Source organism: Anopheles stephensi, chromosome 3 (assembly GCF_013141755.1).
Source record: "Anopheles stephensi strain Indian chromosome 3, UCI_ANSTEP_V1.0, whole genome shotgun sequence".
Taxonomy (NCBI): domain Eukaryota; kingdom Metazoa; phylum Arthropoda; class Insecta; order Diptera; family Culicidae; genus Anopheles; species Anopheles stephensi.
The window spans coordinates 31,925,237-31,946,561 of NC_050203.1; the positions used below are offsets into that span (position 1 = coordinate 31,925,237).

The 21,325-nt window shown below is 43.3% G+C and overlaps 2 protein-coding genes across 4 annotated transcripts in view; one reads left to right on the plus strand and one right to left on the minus strand.

The window, feature by feature from the left end:
• Positions 1-21,325, minus strand: part of LOC118509514 (potassium voltage-gated channel subfamily KQT member 1-like) — a 240,523-nt gene that overhangs the window by 177,931 nt on the left and 41,267 nt on the right. The gene's annotated exons all lie outside the window — the stretch shown is intronic.
• Positions 3,192-19,504, plus strand: LOC118509517 (thiamine transporter 1-like). Of its 2 annotated transcripts, XM_036050218.1 has the most exons (6): positions 3,192-3,729; positions 10,577-10,664; positions 11,218-11,431; positions 14,170-14,388; positions 15,582-16,071; positions 17,325-19,504. In XM_036050218.1, exons 1-6 carry the CDS (start codon positions 3,521-3,523, stop codon positions 17,650-17,652), a joined length of 1,548 nt encoding a protein of 515 aa, XP_035906111.1. In that variant the 5' UTR covers positions 3,192-3,520; the 3' UTR covers positions 17,653-19,504. The 2 variants fall into 2 exon arrangements, with proteins under 2 accessions (XP_035906111.1, XP_035906112.1); XM_036050219.1 differs by lacking the exon at positions 14,170-14,388.

A 21,325-nucleotide genomic window follows, 5' to 3' on the forward strand; every position in this document is an offset into this window, starting at 1 on the left:
CAGCCCAGCGTACAGGGAGACCGTATGAAGCTAAGTAGTGGAGCTGCTATCGACTCGGCCACCGAACTACCCCAAGTAAGAGACAAGTAAGATCAGTTATAAATCAGTTTATAAATCTATCAAAACTTAGTACGTTCTTTAAGCTGAACCATGCTTGTCTGACACATATTGCTGCAATTGTTTGCTTCAAACAAGCAATATTCCATCTCCCCCATATCACCCCATTGCCAACCGATTATGCATTGCTATCAATTGATTAGCATTAACTTTCGCGTCCACTTGCAAAACTTCTCGTTCGCTTATTTACATAGGGCGCACCAGCACGACCTTGTCTGGAACAAGTTTCTTTTTGCTGTCCGACAAGTTTGACGACCACGTCGCCAAAAACCCCAGTAGCAGACAGACGCTGTCAATCGAACTTGTCACCGTTAAATTATGACACATGATCTTATCATTTATCCGACTGACATGTTAATAGACACGAGCGAGCGTTGAAATCAACCCACCGATCGACCGATCGACCGTTATCGCGTGGGAAGCGCACTAAAAAAAATCAACACCAGTAATTAGAAAGTATGCATAAAACTAAACGATCGAAACCACCTCCATTCTCTGAGCCCCTTCCAATCGACGGCACTGGTAAGCAATCCAGTTAAGCGATATGGTAAATTAAAATCAATTTAACAAACCGCTTCCTCAATCATCTTCTCCTTCGAGCTTATTTATCAGCTATTGCGCCAACCGATCGTTCCCTCAAACGATCCTGTCCATCAACGTCTCGTGGCAAAGCATTCACGCATAAATTCATAACCCGCACAACTCGACTCGGGCAAGATGGACCCGCGCAAACGAACGAATTTATCATTTCGCGAGCGAAGTCTCTGTCTGTGATGTCTTTTCTCCCCGAGAGCAATTTCTCGACCAGAGGAACCTGTTTTCGTGCTCGCGATTGTGGGGATTTTTTGCGCGAATCCTGTCGACCGATCACCGAGCCGCTTGTGTTTTGTATGTTTATGACTCTATCCTCCATCCCCCGTCCAACCCCCACGGAACACTAATCATCGCATGGCCAAGCTCAGTGAGTTTGCCAAGTGATTAATTAAAATTCATAAATCGAACACACCAATCGACAGCAGCGCCCCATTCGATGTTAGCTTAAGCGTATGGACAATTTATTTTTTGTCTCCATGCAAGCACACGCTGGTAGACGCCGCCATCAATTCAACCGCTTTATCTTGTCGAGTCATTAGCCGATTACTGCCTGAGCCGCGAAGCCTCAGCAGGTTGGCAATGGAATATTTCGTTAATCGGCTCCCTGCCGGGTTTGGGTCTCGTGGAGGGATCGTTTTAATGTGTTGACGTTTGAGGTCTGAATCGTGGTCTGTGCTGGCTGTGGGGGATTGAGAACGGATCATTAATCCCAGAAAGCATTGCAACATATCGGCAAGGATACGGTCGTAAAGTGCATCGCCGACGAACTTAACAAGTGAGTGGTAAGGCAAACTGAAATTTTTAAATTAAAATAATTAAAATATTTAAAATAGTTCATTACAACAAAAAAACATTTAGATTTATAAAAAAAATGTTTGCAATCAAGTTTAAAAAAACACGTTACGAATAAAGCTACGATTCAGCTTGTATCCAACATCCCAAGCGCTGGTACGCAACATTCGGTGCAAGCTACGCTTCTTCCAGATGAGCTTTGATGGTGGTGAATTTCTCGAAAGCTTTCACATTCATCCGAACGAATGAATGAACTGCAGTGCATGCAAGAGCTTTCAAAATGAACTTAGGAGAATGATTTTTGGTCGCACGATTATCGACGTTTTTTTCATTCTTCAAGTAAATTGATAATATTCTATGACTGTAAAAAATTAAAAATTGTTGCAGAAAAGAATATAGTCACAAGTTAAAAAAAAACTAATTTTTTCCTAATTTTTCCCCTTGCTCTGCTGCTAAAATCTAGGGATAACTTTGAAATTTCTGGGAGTATTTGGAATCCTTGACTTGATTTTACCTCCAGGATTGATGGATACCCTGGAGCGGTCCAGTGGCCGAACCGACAGAAATGCCGGTCTTGACGCGACAGAACTGGGAATCAAATTCCATCCAAACTGCATCCCAGGCTGACAAGACTGGCTATGAAATATCGTATAATATCTTGCCAAAGAAAGCCAGATGAGGCAGCTCAAGACCTTTCGAGGTTGTCGAGGCCTAAGTTGAAGAAGAAAAATGTCCTTGATAGTCCTGCATACTGCGAAGGAGACCTGATGGAATGTGAATGGCCTACGCCACTTATGTTAGGCCTGTTTGTAACCAGTTAACTTGTTTAACTTGTTAACTTCAATATGGTTATCATTTAAACTCGTGACAAATCAAGCATCCGCTCCTCGTCCTATCACTATGCAGGAAATTAAATTGCCTTATCTTCTTCGACACTAGATTATCACCGCATGCAGTTCATTATCAGCTGCCCTCCTGTAAATGCTCGTTCCGGTTAAGTCACAGTTCCCATTATCCAACGATTAGGATCATGATAAAAGCTCGCCGGTAAGTCATTGGCTTACCGCTTCACACCTTAATTATCCACTGTTTGGCCCTCAGCGTACAGAGCGGTGCGATAAAGTTCATTAGCGAAGGTGAAAATGCCTTCACAGTTGAATCAAAACACATGAAAGAATATTTATAATTCATTATTTTTCACCATCGATTCATCTGCACGCTTAACGAGAGTATAATGCACCATTCAACCTGCCATCGTTTGTTTACTCACGTTTGCGTGAGTGATCTGTACCGTTGCTTCACCGTGGGAAAACGGTGTCTACCTTGACGGAGAAGGTTGTGTGGTTGCGTCCCTACCACCGGCTAAAGCAATCACGATAATGGGAGGCAAGAAGCCGGCGCACATATCATTTTTCAAAATAACACCACCCTTGAACCAACGGCACACAATTAGCAAAAAAGGCGGCATTTGTTTGGGGGGGGGGGGGGGGGGGGTTTGCCACGAGGTGAAATAAATCCACCGTCATCAAATAATATTCAAACCGTTTCAAATGCAACCGACAAGTACCCATCGTCGCTCCCCGCTACCATTTCGCTCGTCTCCACAATTGCACGCTGAAATCCAAACGTTTTAACAGATAAGACAAGCAGCGCAGAGTCTGAATTGAAGAATGGAGTGGAACCTCGGCCCGGCAGTTGCAAACCGTCCGCCACAGATGGATTGTACGCCTACGGAGCACGCGTGTGTGCGACTGTGTGTCTGGTTAGGCGCGGAAAAGAACAGTTGCACCCGGCGTGAACGCTGGCCAGTGTGCTCGTGCCATTTATTTTCCACCCGGTAACAAATCTCGCTGCCAACCAGCAATTTTGTACGCGCGAACGAACGAACCGCATGCTAGAAGCCGTGGTCGCGCGTAAAGGTGAAAGCATACAACCCATCCGACCACCGTTGGTTCGTTGGTGAACGCAGAATTTATCACCACGACCGGCACACCATCTCCGGCTACCATACAACGCGATGCAACCATGGCTACAAGTGTCACTGCTGCTGTGCGTCTTCGGGTTCTTCCGCGAGCTGCGCGTTTCCGAACCATTCGTCACCGAGTTCCTTTCGGGCGAGTGGCGGGACATCGAGCCGGAGCAGCTGAACCGTGACGTCTATCCGATCGGCACGTACAGCCAGGTCGCACTGCTGGTGTTTATGTTTCTGCTCACGGATGTCCTAAGGTATGTTGGGAGTGTAATGGAGAAAAGCGTCCCATACCGCGAGGGTGACCTAGTTCTGTGCCGCGAGACGAGCTACCATCGGGAGTGTGACCGGGATATCCGTGGTGAAAGGCCACTCGGCTCCACTCGGCTAAGATCTTATTGTGCAATGTATCGTGATCTTGTTTTTAACTTTGCATTTGCAAATTCTCCCTCGTTTGTACATGCCAATACGAAATGTAGGAGCATCTTTGAGTCGCATCGTTTGCATCGCTTCGTTTCGTTGATGCACCCGGGAGCACGGGGAGTGAATAGTTCAATTTATATCGGAATACATTTTTATGTGCCATAAAGTTGTTTTCGTTCAATAGGTTTGATCAGAATGAAAGCTTTAAAGCCATCCAGTCAAATGTGACTCAGTGCTTGGCACGGTTTAAAGAATGTTTTAGAAGGAAAACTAAAAATCTTACAGAGAATGTAGACAAAAAAGCTTAAGAAGATGGAATCTTAAAGAGATGCTAGCGATGCTAAACTCAAACAGAAAATACTGCATTATTGACGTCGAGGTGACACTTTCCTCAAGCATGTGATTATGATTATGTGTTCATGAACTGGACTGATTGTAACTGTAAACTGCACTTCTTATCACGATATTGCCTGATGATGGTGATAAGGTTTCGTTGTTTACTTTTAAATTAGAAAAGATAAGCTAAATTAAAGCAAAGCCATTTATTCTATCTGTCGCAAGGTGTCACAAGTACGATACACATTTATTGTTATTTGTACAGCTTTAAACGGCGAAAGAGTTGTGTTGAATATAACAGCCTGATTCAAGACCGAGGCATCAGAAAAATGTACAATATTCAGTGCACTGCAGGAAACCTTTAAAACGATAATGATAAGCGATGTGCTCTATGAGCTGTTTCAGTATGTTAGTGGATGCATCTACATCGCTACTTTGTCTCATGGTTGGCCCACATAAACGGCCTATACTGATAATATTATTAACCCATCGGTACTGATTGAAATACAATCGTTCAGCTGAGTGAGAGTTCTAAGAAGTTATAAATGTTCCAACTGAATATGATCAGCAAGCTTCTTCTTCTTTCTTAGCCTAACGACCTTTTAACGTCATGCCTGCCATTGCTGGCTTACTAGACTTATTGTTACCGCATAGTTGGATAGTCAGTTGTCACTATGGGGGTAATGGCCCCAAGAAGACTTGAACCCTGGTCCTGCCATGTGAAGTCCGGCGCCGCTGTCACAGCTACTAACGGGTCGCCCCTTGACCAAGTCATCAAGAATCTTTCATTGGATGCTTGTTCTACAGTATAGACCTATTCTTGACTGTAATTTTTTGACTGTTATTAGCCTAGTCTAGACAAACAATCACCTGCTCTTACATTTCGTCTGTGTTACTTCACTATTCTGATTGAACAGCTGAGCGTGCCACGATTTTTGTTGTTGTTTTGCGATTATCTGATCTGAATCCGAGCGAGAAGCGATAAAGCGATTGATAAAGCGAGCTGTATCAAACAATGTCTACAGATCATATGTCAAAATCAAGTATGGATCATATCTATTCCACATACAGATCTGGATCAACTTTTAGAAGGTAGGCTTCGAAGGACCTGCCTTCTTTTTTTGGATGTTCCTTAATCAAGGATAAGCCATCGACAACTAGCAGAAACCTGAAAACATCAAAAAGATTCGCAAGAAACGATCATCTTGATATTTCCAACAAAACCTATTAGTTTCACTGAGATATGTAGTAGAGGGTTTTAAATCTATCAATAAATGGTGACATTAAAGCTGATATCCTATCATTTCAATATGCAGTGACGGACAGTAGATAAAGACCACTTCAATTTTTTAAATCGTAAAATTGAGGTTATGATTGCAATATTCAACGAATCAAATTAGTTATTTTTGTACATTGTATTTGAAGCGTTTTAGGCACCGATACAGCACTGAATCGACCAACAAATCGATTATGACAAAATTTAAGAAATTTAGAAATACGGCAAGGCCGTCCGTCTGCTTCTTAAACAGAGGCAGTCTGTTTAGGTTTTCAACCCCAGTTCTACATAAATAAAAACACAATGGAAATTCTCACACAAAAACGCTTCAATTGTATTCTACAATTAAATAGGACTATTAAATGAATTGAGGAACAGTCCGGTAGCCGAGGCGAGGACCGGGGTCCAGAACCTAACCAGACCGCCTCGCATTACGCAAGGCTAACGGATAACATCATGTCACAGAAGGCCAGAAATGGCAGGACGTGACCTACCAAGGTAGTAATGCTAAGAAAGAAGAAAATTTATTGAATTGAGGATTCGAACTTTTTTTTTACAGTTCACGGTACCTATTATCCCTGTCACTGTTTTTCGAATTTAACACAAACAAAGCTTGACTTGCTTTTTTTAAATGTTTCAGTTTAGTTTTCAGCTAGGTATTACAGTCGCTGAATATTGAGCAATCATTCCCAATTTTTTATGGCGAAAAGATCCCTCATACGCAACACGCCAGATGATTTATCTATATATAATTCAACTAAACGAATTTCAAGCAATTAGTATGGCAAGTGGAAGCCGATCGAGATTGTAACGTTAAAAACACAACCATATATGATTGCATCCTACGGTTCTACTTCACCGTCTCTCATTTTGCATGCTCCCGCTTTAAACGATCCCAAACATCACAGAGAAACTTAAATGAAGAGCAATAAACACGAAATATCTCTACCGACTTTCCGCCTTCAGATAACACGTCCATATGCGGCTATGATAGCATGCAAATACAAACTTTCAACTTCTTGCAGCAAAACTTCATCTGCCTGAGCATCCCTAGTAGCTAAGCAGCTTTTCGGTCCGAAGTTTATTGCAACCAAATTCCAGTTCCAGTTTTCAGCAATTTTACTGAGCGAACTCGCCTATGCGTGGAATGTTTTCCGATCCACAATCGTAAACGTTGAGCCCAGGAGTGCTGATCATCTGAGGCTTAAATTGTTGCAGTTTTCATTTGAAATGCACAAACGCACTGTTATTTGTGTGGTTAGCAAGCATCATACGAATGAAATAAGAAAGGAACGAAAGCGACTCATCTACAAACTGCGTGAGATGGGTTTCGTACGAAGTGATACGAAACTGTGCCAAACAACGTCGCCCAAACCCCCGTATGCCATTCCTTCCCCAATTCGCCAAACACTTTCCAAAACAGCACTTAAACTGCCAAATTAAACTGACAACTTTCCCCGTCACTCCGTGCGCTTGGCATCATTTTTGGCGCCCTTTTTTTCAAATGTCATAAAATGAGCGCCCAAAATGCTTGTATGTGTTTGGGTGTTGGAAGGCAAAAAAGGGGCACCCCCAAGAAACTCAACCATTTCTTAGCCGGAAATCTTTCGCTTCTTCTCAAGTGAAGCTAAGAGGACGGGAGGAAAAAAAATGCTCTCATGCTGAAAAAACGAACAGCAACAACACATCCAAAGTCTCATCCGAGCAAAAACTTCAATTTTGTTCGTTGCCTCGCGGAAAGGCAGTTTCGGGAGCAGTTTCGGAAGCCGTTTGGTTGGGAGAACACGGGACGGGACACTTCAAACCATAAACTCTTTAAATAATTTCACGAACCTCCGAACGTAAACAAACGTTCGCCGGTGCCTCATCGAGCAGAAACTGCTAGCAGGAGAAAGGTTTGGTGTAAATCGTTTCCAACACTTATCTCGTCGAGCTCCCTGCCAGCACAGAGCGTTGGCTCGTTCTTCCTCCCGACCTTCCTTGCCCTTGCCAGAGCGATCTTAAGTGAAGACGAATAGTCCTATAGTGAACTGTTATTTTCTTGCGCATAACTGAAATTACCACTACCGACGCCACACACCGACGGAGGCAAGAAGGCGGTCCATGTCCACTGGGTGATGGGCTGGTAGCAGCAGCAGCACCAGAACCAGCTCTTCAGAAGCCAGAATAAATTGATTTTCCCTTCCGGTGACAGCAGTATCGTTTATTCCCGTCCAATTCACACATCCTTCGTCGAGCTGGGGAGCATCTGGACAGCGACGGGACAAAAGGGGGACTCAGAGCTGGACTTGCTGCAAAGCTCCAATGCAAACAGCGTCGACCAATGAAGGGCATCACAGTTAAGAGGGACAGCTCCCGTTTGGGTGCCCGATAGCAAACGAAGTAAATGGAGTCGAATTTATTTAGTTATTTAATTACACTCACAGAACTTTCCGCCAAAGTGCCGCTTCGTCGCCGGAACGGTTGAGATTGAGTGTGCCTGTGACACGCGGCGCCGGACAGAATCATTCTCCCAAGAAGCTTTTGATAATGATTGGCTATGATATTTAAGATAAGCACCGGACGACTATCTAATTCTGAGAAAAGAAGAGCTTGACACAAAACCAGTTCCCATTACTGCTGACAGCTAGCCTACTGACCGGGCAGTACCGACGGAGTGCTTGAGTTGGACAGGAATGTCATTGTTGCGAATAGGTTACCCGTTAACATTTTTCCACGAACCGGCAACCGGACCAGCTCAAACCTTGGAGATCTTGGAAGAGGCAAACGTAAAAGAAAAAAACGTCGGTCAGCCAGTCTCTTGGACGGTCGAGTGCACTGCAAACCTTCAGCCCGGTACACTTCAACCGTGCACCAGGGTGGTAGTGGGAAACACATTCAATTTCACCGGCGGAATGTTAATGCAATTTGAGTCGTACGGCAAACCTGGGATGGGAATGGAAGCTGTGTCACAGAACTCAAATGAAACCCTTCAACTTTGGCCTCAAGAAAATGGTATGTCATGTGGACAGCAAGCGATGCGCACCAAAGGAACTCATATTTTTTGTGATTTAATTTATTTTATGTACGATCTCTTTCTGAAAATTCTTTAAATAAATCATACAGGAAAAACATGTCTCGCTCAATACTATTATACGCTGAATTTCATGAAAGCTTCATGAGTCGTTTGTTGTTTCTAGGTTATCTGCACCAAATGTAACTTCCCATACAAGCTGTGTCTGTTTTGACCAAAATATTCAAAACCTCCCTCTTCCAGCTCCATTCAACTATCTCTTCAGCTATCGCCCACTCCACCAAAATACGCTTTCGGCTGTTTTGGTGCTCTAGCGCAAAAATTAAAAATTAAACCACCATAAAGCCGTGCCTGTCGTGCCTGCCGGCTTGCGACTCCCGAACGGTCCAGTCGGTATCCAGCCGTCCCTGCAAGGATAAAGCTATACTAGCCAACTTTTGCCCGGTATTTTACCGAGTAAATTCGCTCGTAACAAGCCAGAGCCATGATTACAGTTTCATGGATGCACACCAGTTGCGTCTGCTTGTGTAGCGTTTGTAAACATATTTTAAACAGCAGCTTTTTGGCAACAAACGAGATTAACTCTTTCGGGGAAGCGCACAGGAAAAGGATCGTAAAAACAACATAGTTTTTAATGTGCTGTTATCTTGTTGTGTATTTTTATCGTATCGTGGGGTGCAATGTTTTCTGGACCTTCTGTTTTATATCATAATATTTTTAAACCTTTCTGCGGGTTTTTTTGTGCAGTGCCTTGGGATATTTAGAACTTTATATATTTTTTATATATTAGTTGCATATTTTCTATATCTACCTAAACTGAAAATTTGTTATATTCCTGACCCGTTTTGCTTTTTGAACTGGTCCTTGGCCTAAAGTTCTCGGGCGTTCGTTCTTCTTTCTTTGGCCCAACGGCCTCTATTAAGTCATGCCGTCCAATTCTGGCTTTTTATACTTACTGCTACCACGCAGCTGGATATACAGTCCTCACTACGAAGGAAAGATCCAGATGGGATTGGAACCTCGGTCCTGCCACATGAAGACCGGCGCTGTTGTTGCCTGTACCACCGGGACGCCGGCTCGAAGGTTATTCTTAATAGAAATAATCAACACCATATGACAAACAATATCAAGGCTAAAAATTTGAACTCTATTTTCCAAATTTGTTGTCCGTTTTGGTTTAGTTCCAAGCGTCCTTAATTATTTCTTCCTTTTCTGAACAAGCTATCTTTCTAATAATGATAGCTCTTTAATTGGACGAAAATAAGCTGGCCAAATCACTGGAAATTAATTACTGTACTTTTCTTAGTCCCTTACCCGTTTGCGTGTTGCCTAAACAAACATAAATGATATTTGAACCATCGCCTTCAATACAAAACAGTCACTCTTTAGGAGTTGTTTTTAACCAATACCTTGCCATAATGAGTCCTAACGTGTCGTCCCAACTTAGTGATTGCTTTATTCTCTTCATCGGCATTCGACGGGCGTTGACAAAATATATTTTTAACAAAGCGTCTTACGTACAAATTAATTCTAATGGCATACAATTTCTTCCTTAGCTGACAAGGGGTTCAACAACGACCTGCACCAAACGAATTCTTTCACCGAAAGTCTTAGACCCGGGTATCGCCGTGCACAACGAAAAGGGACAAAACCTTCATTAGCACCAGGAAAAACCCCCAGCTTCATACTTTTCGCACACAACAAACCTCACAACCTTCGGCTCACTGTCGGCTCCATAACAAATCCAGTGAAGCCCACAGCTTACGCGACCCCGCACAGGACCAGCTACAAAGAGCCCACATTTTATCACATTAACGTTTCATTAACGGTCCTTGTCCGCATCCGCACACGCTTCAACGATGCGTAATGGCTTTTTTTCCCCTTCTCCTCTACTCCACTCGTCCATCAGTTTCAGCTGCTAATTTTGCTCCCCCTCCCCCCCCCCCCCCCAGCTCACGTTTCTCACTCGCTTCACTCTCTTTTCCGATGCTGAAACCTGGAAACCTTGCGGCTGAAACCCGGTTGCGAACGATTTGTCCCCGCGGTACGTCATCAGATACAAATCGATAATTGTATTTTCCGCCTGCTTGGGTATCGTCATCTGGTCGCTGCTGCTGTGGACGGAATCGCTGGCCGCACTACAGGTTAGTAGCTGCCGCTGCATACGACTACCGGTATGCACCAACGGCACTCACTCTCTCACACAGCGATTTACGAGCCATGCTGAAATGGGTAAATATGCGAACATAAATTGTGTGCTAAAATATCTTCTCCACCGCAACAAGTGGAGGCCAGCTGATGCCATCGAGCCGTGCAGACCGTAGTCTACACGTGCACGCCACGACCGTATCCATCATGTGCCTTGTTAATCAGCGCAGACGAACGGGCAAAAAACTAACCCTCACTTCCGTGGATAGGATACGGCGAATGCGATGCTCCGAACCACACTTTCCCATCGGCTCTTTCGGGCCGCTGCTAAGAAGTCCGCATACACACAGCCGCACATCGGCAGTGGCTATTGAACCGTTCGCTGCGGTACATTAACTCTCAGGCAACAGTTGAAATGAGTCTCACCGCATACCGCCACTGAAATTGCATCGTTATCCTCATGTTCATTTAGGGTGTCGTTCTTCTTTTTTTTGGCTACTACCCATATCTTACCGGCTTTTCTATACCATCTCTCGCTCTTCCAACAAGGTCGTGCAAGTACTGTACGGTGCCTACATGGCCTCGGAGGTTGCCTACTACACGTACATCTACGCGAAGATTAGCCGGGAAAAGTATCAACAGGTGACTGGCAATACACGGGCCGCCATCCTGCTCGGCCGCTTCCTGTCCGGCGTTATCTCCCAGATACTGGTATCCACCGGTGCGATGAACGTACGCGACCTGAATTACATTACACTCGGCAGTAAGTAGAAAATCGTTGCGCTTCCGTACGCGCTTCTGTGTAGCGTAAACGTGGAAGTAAGGGCGTGGGATGCAGCAAATGTAATGTATACTGGAGAACCCGGAACACCAACAGGGGAAATCATGTTGCAGGTTCTTGGACTTGTGAAATATTCGACATAGATATTTTAGCTCTAGAATTCTTGATTTTGAACTGGGAGTTAAGCAAGATTTTACAAGAATTTCATTTCACTGCTTGTTGGTATTTTTGATATGGTTTAAAGAGACTTTGATCGGCGATAATTGTGTCTGTGCTGTTTCCCAAATTTACTATAAAAGTACATGTATAAGGCAAAGAATGATTTAACCGGTAGGTATGAATATACTATGCATTGATGTATGAGGGCACAAGGATCTAAAGTCCGAAGGTTTGGACCGCATTTTGAATCTTATTTGGATACGAAGCATGTCGTAGGATTTAACTATTTTTATTTCTTTTTCTTGGATCTACAACCTCAAGTCAATCTCGGACCTCATCCTCAGCTCAATAAGACTGCCATTAGTGTCCTCTTGACTTAACTTTATCCCTACAGTTGGATTGTAGTTAATATGGCTTAAAGACTATTTGATACACGATACTTTAGCCTCTGCTGTTCCCGATATTTGTTAGAAAAGTACATGTATTATGTACAAGACTATGAGCGATATTATAAGTAGGTCTGAATGCATACAAAACACACTGATGCTTGAGGACACAAAAAGCAAAGCAGATCCAGAGGCCTGATAGTCTTTCACACACAAGGACGGGATATCGAGGCTTATCTGGAAAATTCCTCCAAGAGTTTGACTATTCGACTTCTTCTTTTTCTGTTTTCTAAGATCTACAACCTCAAGCTTTATTGAGTTGCCATTAGTGTTCTCTTGACTTCGACAGACGGTCTCGTATGGTATTCATGACCTGTTCTGCCTTATGATGACCCTTATGATGACCTGTTACGTTTTATGTATGAGTCTAGTAAGCCGGCATGACCTATCAAGTCGTTAAGTCAAGAAGAATCAGATATTCATACTTTGTAACGAGAAACCGATCCAATGCACCGGTTTCGCAACGGGCCTTTCTGTGCTGCTTCATAACCCAACCCACAGCTCGCTTCACCCAGATACGCCAGCCAAATAAAACAAGGGCCCGTTATTTTCCATTCTGACCAGCCCGGGTCAAATATTCAATCATCCGTTCAATATAACATATCCGTCCCGAGATGATTCCCTGATCCCCTTTTCCAACCTCATTTATGCCAATCAAATTGATTTCTTTTTGTCTTCGAGCTCGAGGTTCTTCTTCTCGTTCGTTTCCCACCGTGCCAATACTTACATCATTCTTATGCAATCCAACCACAAATGATCCCGCTCATGACAAACACTGACCATAGCCAACGGGGCTAGTTTGCAATCCCTTAATAGACGCACGCATTACATGAGATCCCATTCATTTATATCCATTTAAGCGTTCCATGACCGCCGAGTGCCGCCCCTTTCACTCTGTCCCAACACTGGAAGGCACTTCACAATTATTCGAATCTTTTCTTGATTGATCGATATTTTTTCGTCTCCTGGCTTACCGCTTACTGGCACTGCACGTATGCGCCTTAAGGGATGTAGTTTGCGGGCTAACCGTCGGCCATCAATCAACTTAAAGTTTGTTCGACAGCAACCGCTCGGTCCAGTGTCACTTTGATGTCTTCATCAAAGATTGAGGTTGTTCACATTTTGGCTGAGGGTTGAGAGGAGGCAAAATCAATATTTTTTTATTAGAAGGATTGAAGACTGCTTGGGAAGATGAGCTTTAGACAGTTTTTCGAGACATCAGCATTTTGCCCAGAGCACAACGTGTAGATGGTGAGGATTATTGCAATTTCTGGAGATTATTAAAACGGGTTTGAACATACACGAACCTTAAAGTCTATTTTCCACAACATGATTTTAAAGCATAAACCGCTTTATTTGCTTCCATAGAGTTTCGCACAAAAAATGCTTCTATCGATGATAATAAAGCGGCTCGCTGAGCCGATCAATCAGCTGTACTATTGATTTTTGCCCGCAGGAATGCGAACAAGTTCATAAAAAAAAACATGTTCTTCTCGCTAACTAACAGGTCCACTCATTTTCCGCCTTGTTTACTCGTACAATCGCATAAGCGGATCAAGTATGAGCAATAATAATTAAGAAGCGGGCCAACATTTCCCTGATGCCTGAGTGAACAATCATCTTTCGTTCGATTTTAATTTACTTCCATTATGAAGTACGCGGATAAAGGAAAATTCCACTCTAGCTGCTGCCCACCGTGAGTGGATGCAAAACCATTCGCACACGAGCAAATGCAATGCCCGGAAATGGCAGCCCGTGTCTAATGAAGGAAGCAAAACAAAACCGTACCCTACAAATCACCCGTACCCGAAAGCCTGCTGGTGATGAACGTGATAAAGTGTGGTTCCGGTGTGTGCTTCTGCATTCCCGGTTGCATTTGCTTGTTGCATTAGTGAAAGTGATGGGGAGCCGCCCGGGAACTACATTTTATTTCCATTTCATTCTAACCCGCCCCAGCCCGTGGGTTGCTTAAATCCTTGCCACTGTGCACGAACTATTGTACTGGTTGGTTGTTTTTTTTTTTAAACTCACTATATCTTTACTGCTACAGCCAAACGAAGCTACTGGTTGGTATCACGCTACTGCACTGCACGTTGCATGCTTTCTCTTTTGCAGCGCAAGCCGTTTCTTTGCTTTGGTCATTTCTGCTACCATCGGTAAAAACGAGTGTTTACTTCTATTCGCGCGACGAGGACTCGAAAGCGACCAACGGAACAGTGGTTTGTGATCCTACTTACCAGCAGCAGCAGCAGCAACCAAGTGGAAATGCATTGCAACATTCCGGGGAAAATGCTTTGGATGGTTCAAACAAATCTTCAACCAACGAGTCTCAAGGTAGAAATGGTTTTTTTTTTTGTTTTAAAATATTTCAAATTCTCAACAATTTATTTAAAAAGCAAAGCTCTTTTAACTCTCTCCGGCTCTCCCTTGGCTGCGTACGTGGCCCATCTTTACACGGCTGCGTACAGCCACGGTCAGCTGTCAGTCGGTCGATCGTTGACGTTGAATTTTGTCAACAATAGTATGAATATAATAACAAACTTGTTATGATATTTATTTATTTAATTTATTGATTTTAGAGTTCTATGACTTGATGACTAGCTATGATAATATAATAATTGAGATTTGTTTGATTGAGATTGAGATTGTTTTTTATTATGAAGTTTTAGAAAAGTTGTACTAAATTATCAAGTTTTACGAGCTATATAAAATTAAAAAAACATATGACACATTGACATGTGAAAACTGAATAATAGACTTCACACGACAGGACCAGTAAAAGGAAGCCAAAAATTTGAAGGTCCCTCTACCCCGCGAGGTACAGAAAAAGAATAGAGGATCGTAAGGCTCATGACACGTGTGGATGTTTTCGGGCCAAGCATTTACTAGAGATTCATGATCTACTCCAAATAATTTCAATGCTCTGTTTTTGGTGCACAATATACCCCGGAGCAATTGATTGAATCGGAACACCAGAGTGTACACCAACAAAAATGTTGGTTATCAAGCTATATTAGCGATTCTTAACAGCTATCATAGGACTAATTTTTAAGTTGGTCTTGGATGTCTTGGATATTTGAGTATCCCTGAAATCAAACCTAAAAAAATATCATTTGCTTTCAATTATTTGGTTTCTGTTAGAGCTTCAACAGTTCTACTGTGGAGTCATTACGATCTTCTTCTTTTTCCTTGGCATTACAACCTTGCAAGGTCTCAACCTACCATTTCTGGCTTTCTATGACTTGATTTTACCCGTAACACAGTAGTAAGCTCTGCTTACGGGGAGACGGTCTGGATGGGATTTGAACCCCGATCCTTGCGTGTGAAGACCGGCGCCCCTGCCGGTAAATCTTTAAATTGTTGTATTTTATTTTATTATAAATTCACTTTCAATAACATTACACCAAAGTCATTAAACCTGTTTTCGTAGTTCTAATGTGTTTATCTCAAGTAAGCATGAAATTCATGAATACCACCAACACTTCCAAATACATGTGTAAATTTTGTATTCCCCTTTGCTTATCCAGATAACTCCCCTGCTGATCCCAGCAAAACCATCGAAACTGGAAACACGAAGGAGGAACCCGTAACCACCCAACCGAAGGCACGCTTTTCCGCCTCACGCGCAGTTCGACTGCTGTGGAAACATTTCATTTCCGCCTACCGGCAGCTACCAGTCGTCCAGTGGAGCCTCTGGTGGGCCCTAGCGATGGCCGGCTTCATCCAGGTGCAGGTGTACGTTCAGCTACTGTGGCACGAAATCGACCAGGACCAGGGCACGCTGTTCAATGGGGGTGCCGAAGCACTGCTCACCCTGCTCGGTGCGATAAGCGCTTTGGCGGCCGGTTACATCGCAAATCGAATCTTCGAACAGTGGGCGCTCTGGATACTGACCGTCTGCTCCGGGCTGCAGGGTGGACTCATCTTTTACTCCGGCTTTGCCACCAACATCTGGGTGGCGTACGTGCTTTACATCCTTTTCGGCACACTGTACCTGTTCATGGTCACGATGGCAAGGTAGGTTGAGCTCTCAAATTGGAAGGCAAAAGTTTTGCGATTGCTTTCCAGAAACACCATTAAACACCAAGGTTGCATACAAGCAATTCTATGCTCCAGGATTTTCCCATCTAACTTACCCACACAAACTTAACCCAGCAGAAAGAAACATCTCAACTGACCTGATGATTCACGAACGCTACGAAACGTTTTAATTCACAGCAATAAGCAATATGCAAATTGCTTTGCAGCTTTTTTCGCTCTTTCTAAGCATTTTCTTTTTTTCGTTCCACCCCGACCATCCATTTTGTTTGCAGTTCGTTTCCTAATTGAATCGTGCCAAACGGCGACAACAAGCGGTCGATGAAGAATGGTCGCGGTTAGAGCAGAGCGATAAAATATATATGTGCACAAAACCAAACCAAAGTCGCCCGTACGGCTACGTTCGGTGAATGTTGTAAATTATAAGGACACATTTGGATTCGCTTTTGTGCCGTAACTTTTCCATACCGCTTAAATGCTGGGACAGAAACATGGGTTTTTCTTTTTAGAGGGCACAGAAGAATGTTTTTGCTGTGAGTCTTAATCTTAATTGAAAACTGTAATGGAATGCTGGGCAACGAGTCGAAGCAATTATACAGCAAAAGAGAAGCAAACTAAATCGGTGTTGAAAAAGGAAGATTTATTAAGGAAAAGGACTTATTAATTATTTCTAAAGTACACTTGTAATAGAAGCAAAAGATAAAAACCGTTGCCAAAATTGTCCCCATATTTTTTTTATTCATAAAGAACGGCCTGGCCGTATTGCTAAAATTGTCCCCATATTTATATGATAAAAAAGGTTTTTCTTGTAAATTAAAGAGTTTTTCTAATTTCTCAAGACTTTCAATCAAAATTTCTTTCATTCGTCAAAGCCAATTGAAGGGGTTTTGCGCAACTCTTGAGGTAGAGCGCTCACAAACAAAATGGCAACCAATCAACACGAGCATTCAAATTAACAAAACACGTGCTTCAACGGGAATGATGACGAAGCAGCATACGAATCAACTTTTCTTTCACTACCCAAAAATAGAACCCACTGTTCGAATGTTGCGCCTTCTAGCAACCCTTAAACAAACCCAGACTTCAGGAAATCAATTAAAAACACACCTTGCAGCGACATAACTCGATCACTGCACACGAGCCTTGTTTGTTGCGACTTTCCACATTCGACAGTCGGTCAAACAATTTATATCATAAACTCGTTCCTCTCTTCTTTCACCATTCCCCACCAGTGCCATCGTGGCGAAGTATCTCGAGGAGGACAGTTTCGGGCTGATCTTCGGCATCAACACGTTCGTGGCGATCGGTGTGCAGGCGCTGCTAACGCTCGCCACCATCTCCGAGCGTGGCCTGATGCTTGACCCACGGGACCAGTTCAAGGTGTACGGTGGCTACTTTTTGGTGCTATCGATAATCTACCTAATTGCTGCCATCGTCGCCAGTGTGGCCCGACTGTGGACGCCCCAAACGGAAGCAACCACAACCGTCCCGGAAAGTTCACCAGCTCAATCCACCGATCCACGGTGCGCATCGACAACCGTAAGTGGCCGAATGGAATAGAGGAAACAACAGCAGTAGCAGGAGGAAAAAAAAGCATACTGGTTCGAAACACAACTTCGTCATTTAGTGGCAGACTTCACGGCAGGGGCGTTGCTGGCCCATGCTGTCAGCGTGACACCGTATGTCAAGCAGCTTCTGGGGAGCGCTTGAACCGCTGGCGGAAGGAGAAAACAAGCTATTCAAAAAGCGGACAACGATTGAAACTGAATCCACCAGCACCAGCAGCACCAGCAGCAAAACACACCGGAAACACTTCGGTCAATCGTTTGAGCAAAACAAACTTCTCATCCTCATCCGAAGTGCTCACCGAAAACTGGTGAGGAGCCGGGTTCCCAAGTAGCCGGGTTGGGAAAATCGACACAAGAGGCTGCTGCTTTATGGCAACAAAAAACTGGAAGTTCATCCACTTGGGAGGCACCGAAGAACCGTGCTACCGATCTCCCGAACCGACGGGCAGAGGACGTTGTGCAGAATAAAAACACACTTCCAGCTTGAACACCCGCGACCCATACGTTCCCATCGCAACGAACCAGCACAGAGGGTTTGTGAATGGGGTGAAAACTGACGCCACGGAAATCCTTCAACTTCCGGCGCGGACACTCACACCCCCCCCCCCTCGCTTCCTCTCTCTTCTGCAAGAAGTGGCACGAGCTCCACGGCAACCCGAAAAAGCGTTGGATGTAGCTTTCGGGTTCACATTTATCATCAACCTTCCGGAGAAGGAGCTTTCCCACCGATCGTTCCTACTCACAGTTCGGATCCGTTCCACGCTCACACCGGAAGCTGCTAAACCATCATATACAAAACATTATTTTTCATCGCATCGCCACCAACCAACCGACGAAAAGTCAGCGCGCCCTTCCACTGCACCGTACCGGCACGAGGTACCGAAGGCATCCATCTTGACGTCGCCCGGCTTGCCATCTGCAACTCCTCGACCGCTCGACAGCGGAAGCTCCGCTCGGTTGAAACTTTTGCGCTGCATCACACAATGCACAACGGCACACAATGTGCAGCCAACGGACGAAAATGGCAATTGCATCACTTCCTATCCTGCAATCTTCCCTCCCAGCATCCCAAGTCAAACGATTTTGTTCTATCTTTTATCAAGTTCTGGCTCGTGAACCCCGCCACGGAAAGCTGTTTCACTCAGGGCAATGATTTGATGTAGCCATTGGCATTGGACGGGTTGTCCAAAGAAAACTGGACGGTGGCAAAGCGAGGCGCGCCCGATGCCGGAAAAGAAATTAGGTTAAATAAATGTCAGCCATATTAATGATATTTCATTCGCTCCTAAAAGCTTTTTCGTAAGCTGCGCCGGTTCTTCTTCTATCGCCTCCCACCGATTTTGCGATTCGAACATCCGCCCCCGTAAGGAGTTGTTGGCGTTATGGTCGTACACAAAACGATCGCATTTCAGCACACCAACGATAATGATTAGTGCAATGAATCATCGTTAGCTTGCAGTGGAAAACAATAGTGTTCCGGCGAAACGACGCTCCGGGCAGAGGCAGCAACAACGCTAAGTGCCCCGTCTGCTAGCAGCGATCATTGCTGGTAGATCATTTATTATCCAAGCGGTAGGGTAGCGCAAGCTGGACGCCTCAACCGGTGGCGCCAACGCGCTAACAGTGGAGTAATGTTTTATTGGCATGCCTGCCCGGGGAAGTAACGCTATCCATCCATCCGCTCAATTGCTTTGCATTCGCTCCCGTTCGCTATTCCGGCTTTGATCTTCCAAGTGATGATGTTGTCGAAAGTATTCCTCCACTGGTCCACTGGGACGGTATAGAATATCCTCTTGTGCACAAATCAAGCTAAAAAGTGCGAAATATTTGCAATTCAATAGCGAGAAAGTGGCAAAAAAGCAGAGACACGTATTTCAAGTATTTTCTGTTGGAAGTGGTGCGTTTGAAGGGAAGGGTTAAGAGTCAATATTTTCCTTCCAAGAAGCATCAACTCGCTTTTTGGGGGAAAAATTAACTTGAGAGTGTATCAGGTAACGCAGGTGGATTAGATCAAATTGTTAGGTTACAAGAGATATCTTTTTATGGACTTGGATCATAAAGCAGTATTTGTACGTATGTTTTTTTAAATAAAAAGAAGATAGTTTGTTGCTAGAAAAAATCATTATTTATATTTGGTCTAACCGTACGATACAAATTTATGATTTAATTCCACAGTTTTAATTCAGTCGATAAACCTACTACAGTGATTAACATAATTATACAAACACATGTTTTTTTATTCGAATAATAAAAGAACCAGAAGGGATAGATAAAGTTGTTGTACTAGTAAGTTATAGAGAATAATAAAACACACAATTTGAAGAAAAAAATATGACTGTGTATTATTGAAACACATTTTAAGACTGCAGCCACATACAGCAAAATAGACTGCAACGAAACATAAAAAAGCAACGCTTCGTAACGCTCTTCGGATATTTTGCTCTGTTTCGCTGTCGCTTGCAAATTTGCTCGAAACAAAAAGATTGAGGAGAAAAAAATATTTTAAGTGTAATAGAACATCTAGGGAAAATATATTTCTGCACTAGTGTGATTGCTTTAAAAAAATACAAGCAGCTTAAGACATTACTTTTTAATTTAAATATATTTTCGAATAATTTTATTAAACGTCTTTTTCATTCTCGTTTTTTTGGTACGACTTTTTCAAGTTTTGTTTAAAAGTATTTTTAATATCGCATATATTCATTATTTTTTTATGATTTAGAAATTTTTAAAACCTTCCATATTATGAATTTGTATGGAAGAAGTGCCCCCGCAAGCAGTGCCAGATATTGATAAGCGTCGAGAACAGTTGATAAATATTGGACTTTTCTTGATTTGCATGAGTAAAGAAACTCTTAAACCAAGTGTAAAAATAAAACCGAGTCATACATAAAAATGTTCTAAAAGAAAGACCTAGAGAAAGACAAAATGTATCAAAATTAATCCCACTCTTAAAGTCGACTAGGCACTCTTATTGAAAACAGGTACAGCGGCGCAGAAACATATTTCCCTGTCCCTGGCTATCTTTCTAAGTTTTTTTAGCTGTGTTGTTTAGCTGTACAGCATTTACCATTGAGTTTATTTATTTAAATTAATCCCTTGCCTTTTTCGAAATTCACGCAAAAGCATGTAAAGCTTTGTATTATTTTAAAAAATCCATCATAAATTCAGTAACAAATAGACAAATACTTCAAGACTATGATATAAAAAATAAAATACAAAAAACTACTGCTCACATTGCTTATTCACGCTTTTTTTAAATACAAGCTGCCCTACCGTTTATCCCACCCTACCGGGTGTTCAATAGAACACCCATTAATCCACGCTCCCGGCAAGAGAAAATTGGTGACCCAACCCGATAACGAATGCAATCGGATACACGCCAATATTTATCCCACCGCAAACCTAACCTAACCGTGTGTGTGTGTGTATACCCTCTGGATTCGTCAAGACAAAACCAAACGTTGCGCACAAAAGCACACTCGGGGTCACACTTACATACCTGCTCTTGACAGCTATGGTTCTGCCAACCAACAGCATCAGCGAACATGATCCACTGCTCCGGTGCTGGACCGGAGATACTCACAGCTGCACCACCACACTCACCAGGCTGTCCCCGTGGGCTATTACGTAGCCGTGTAGTGTGCAAAATGAATTCTTGTCCA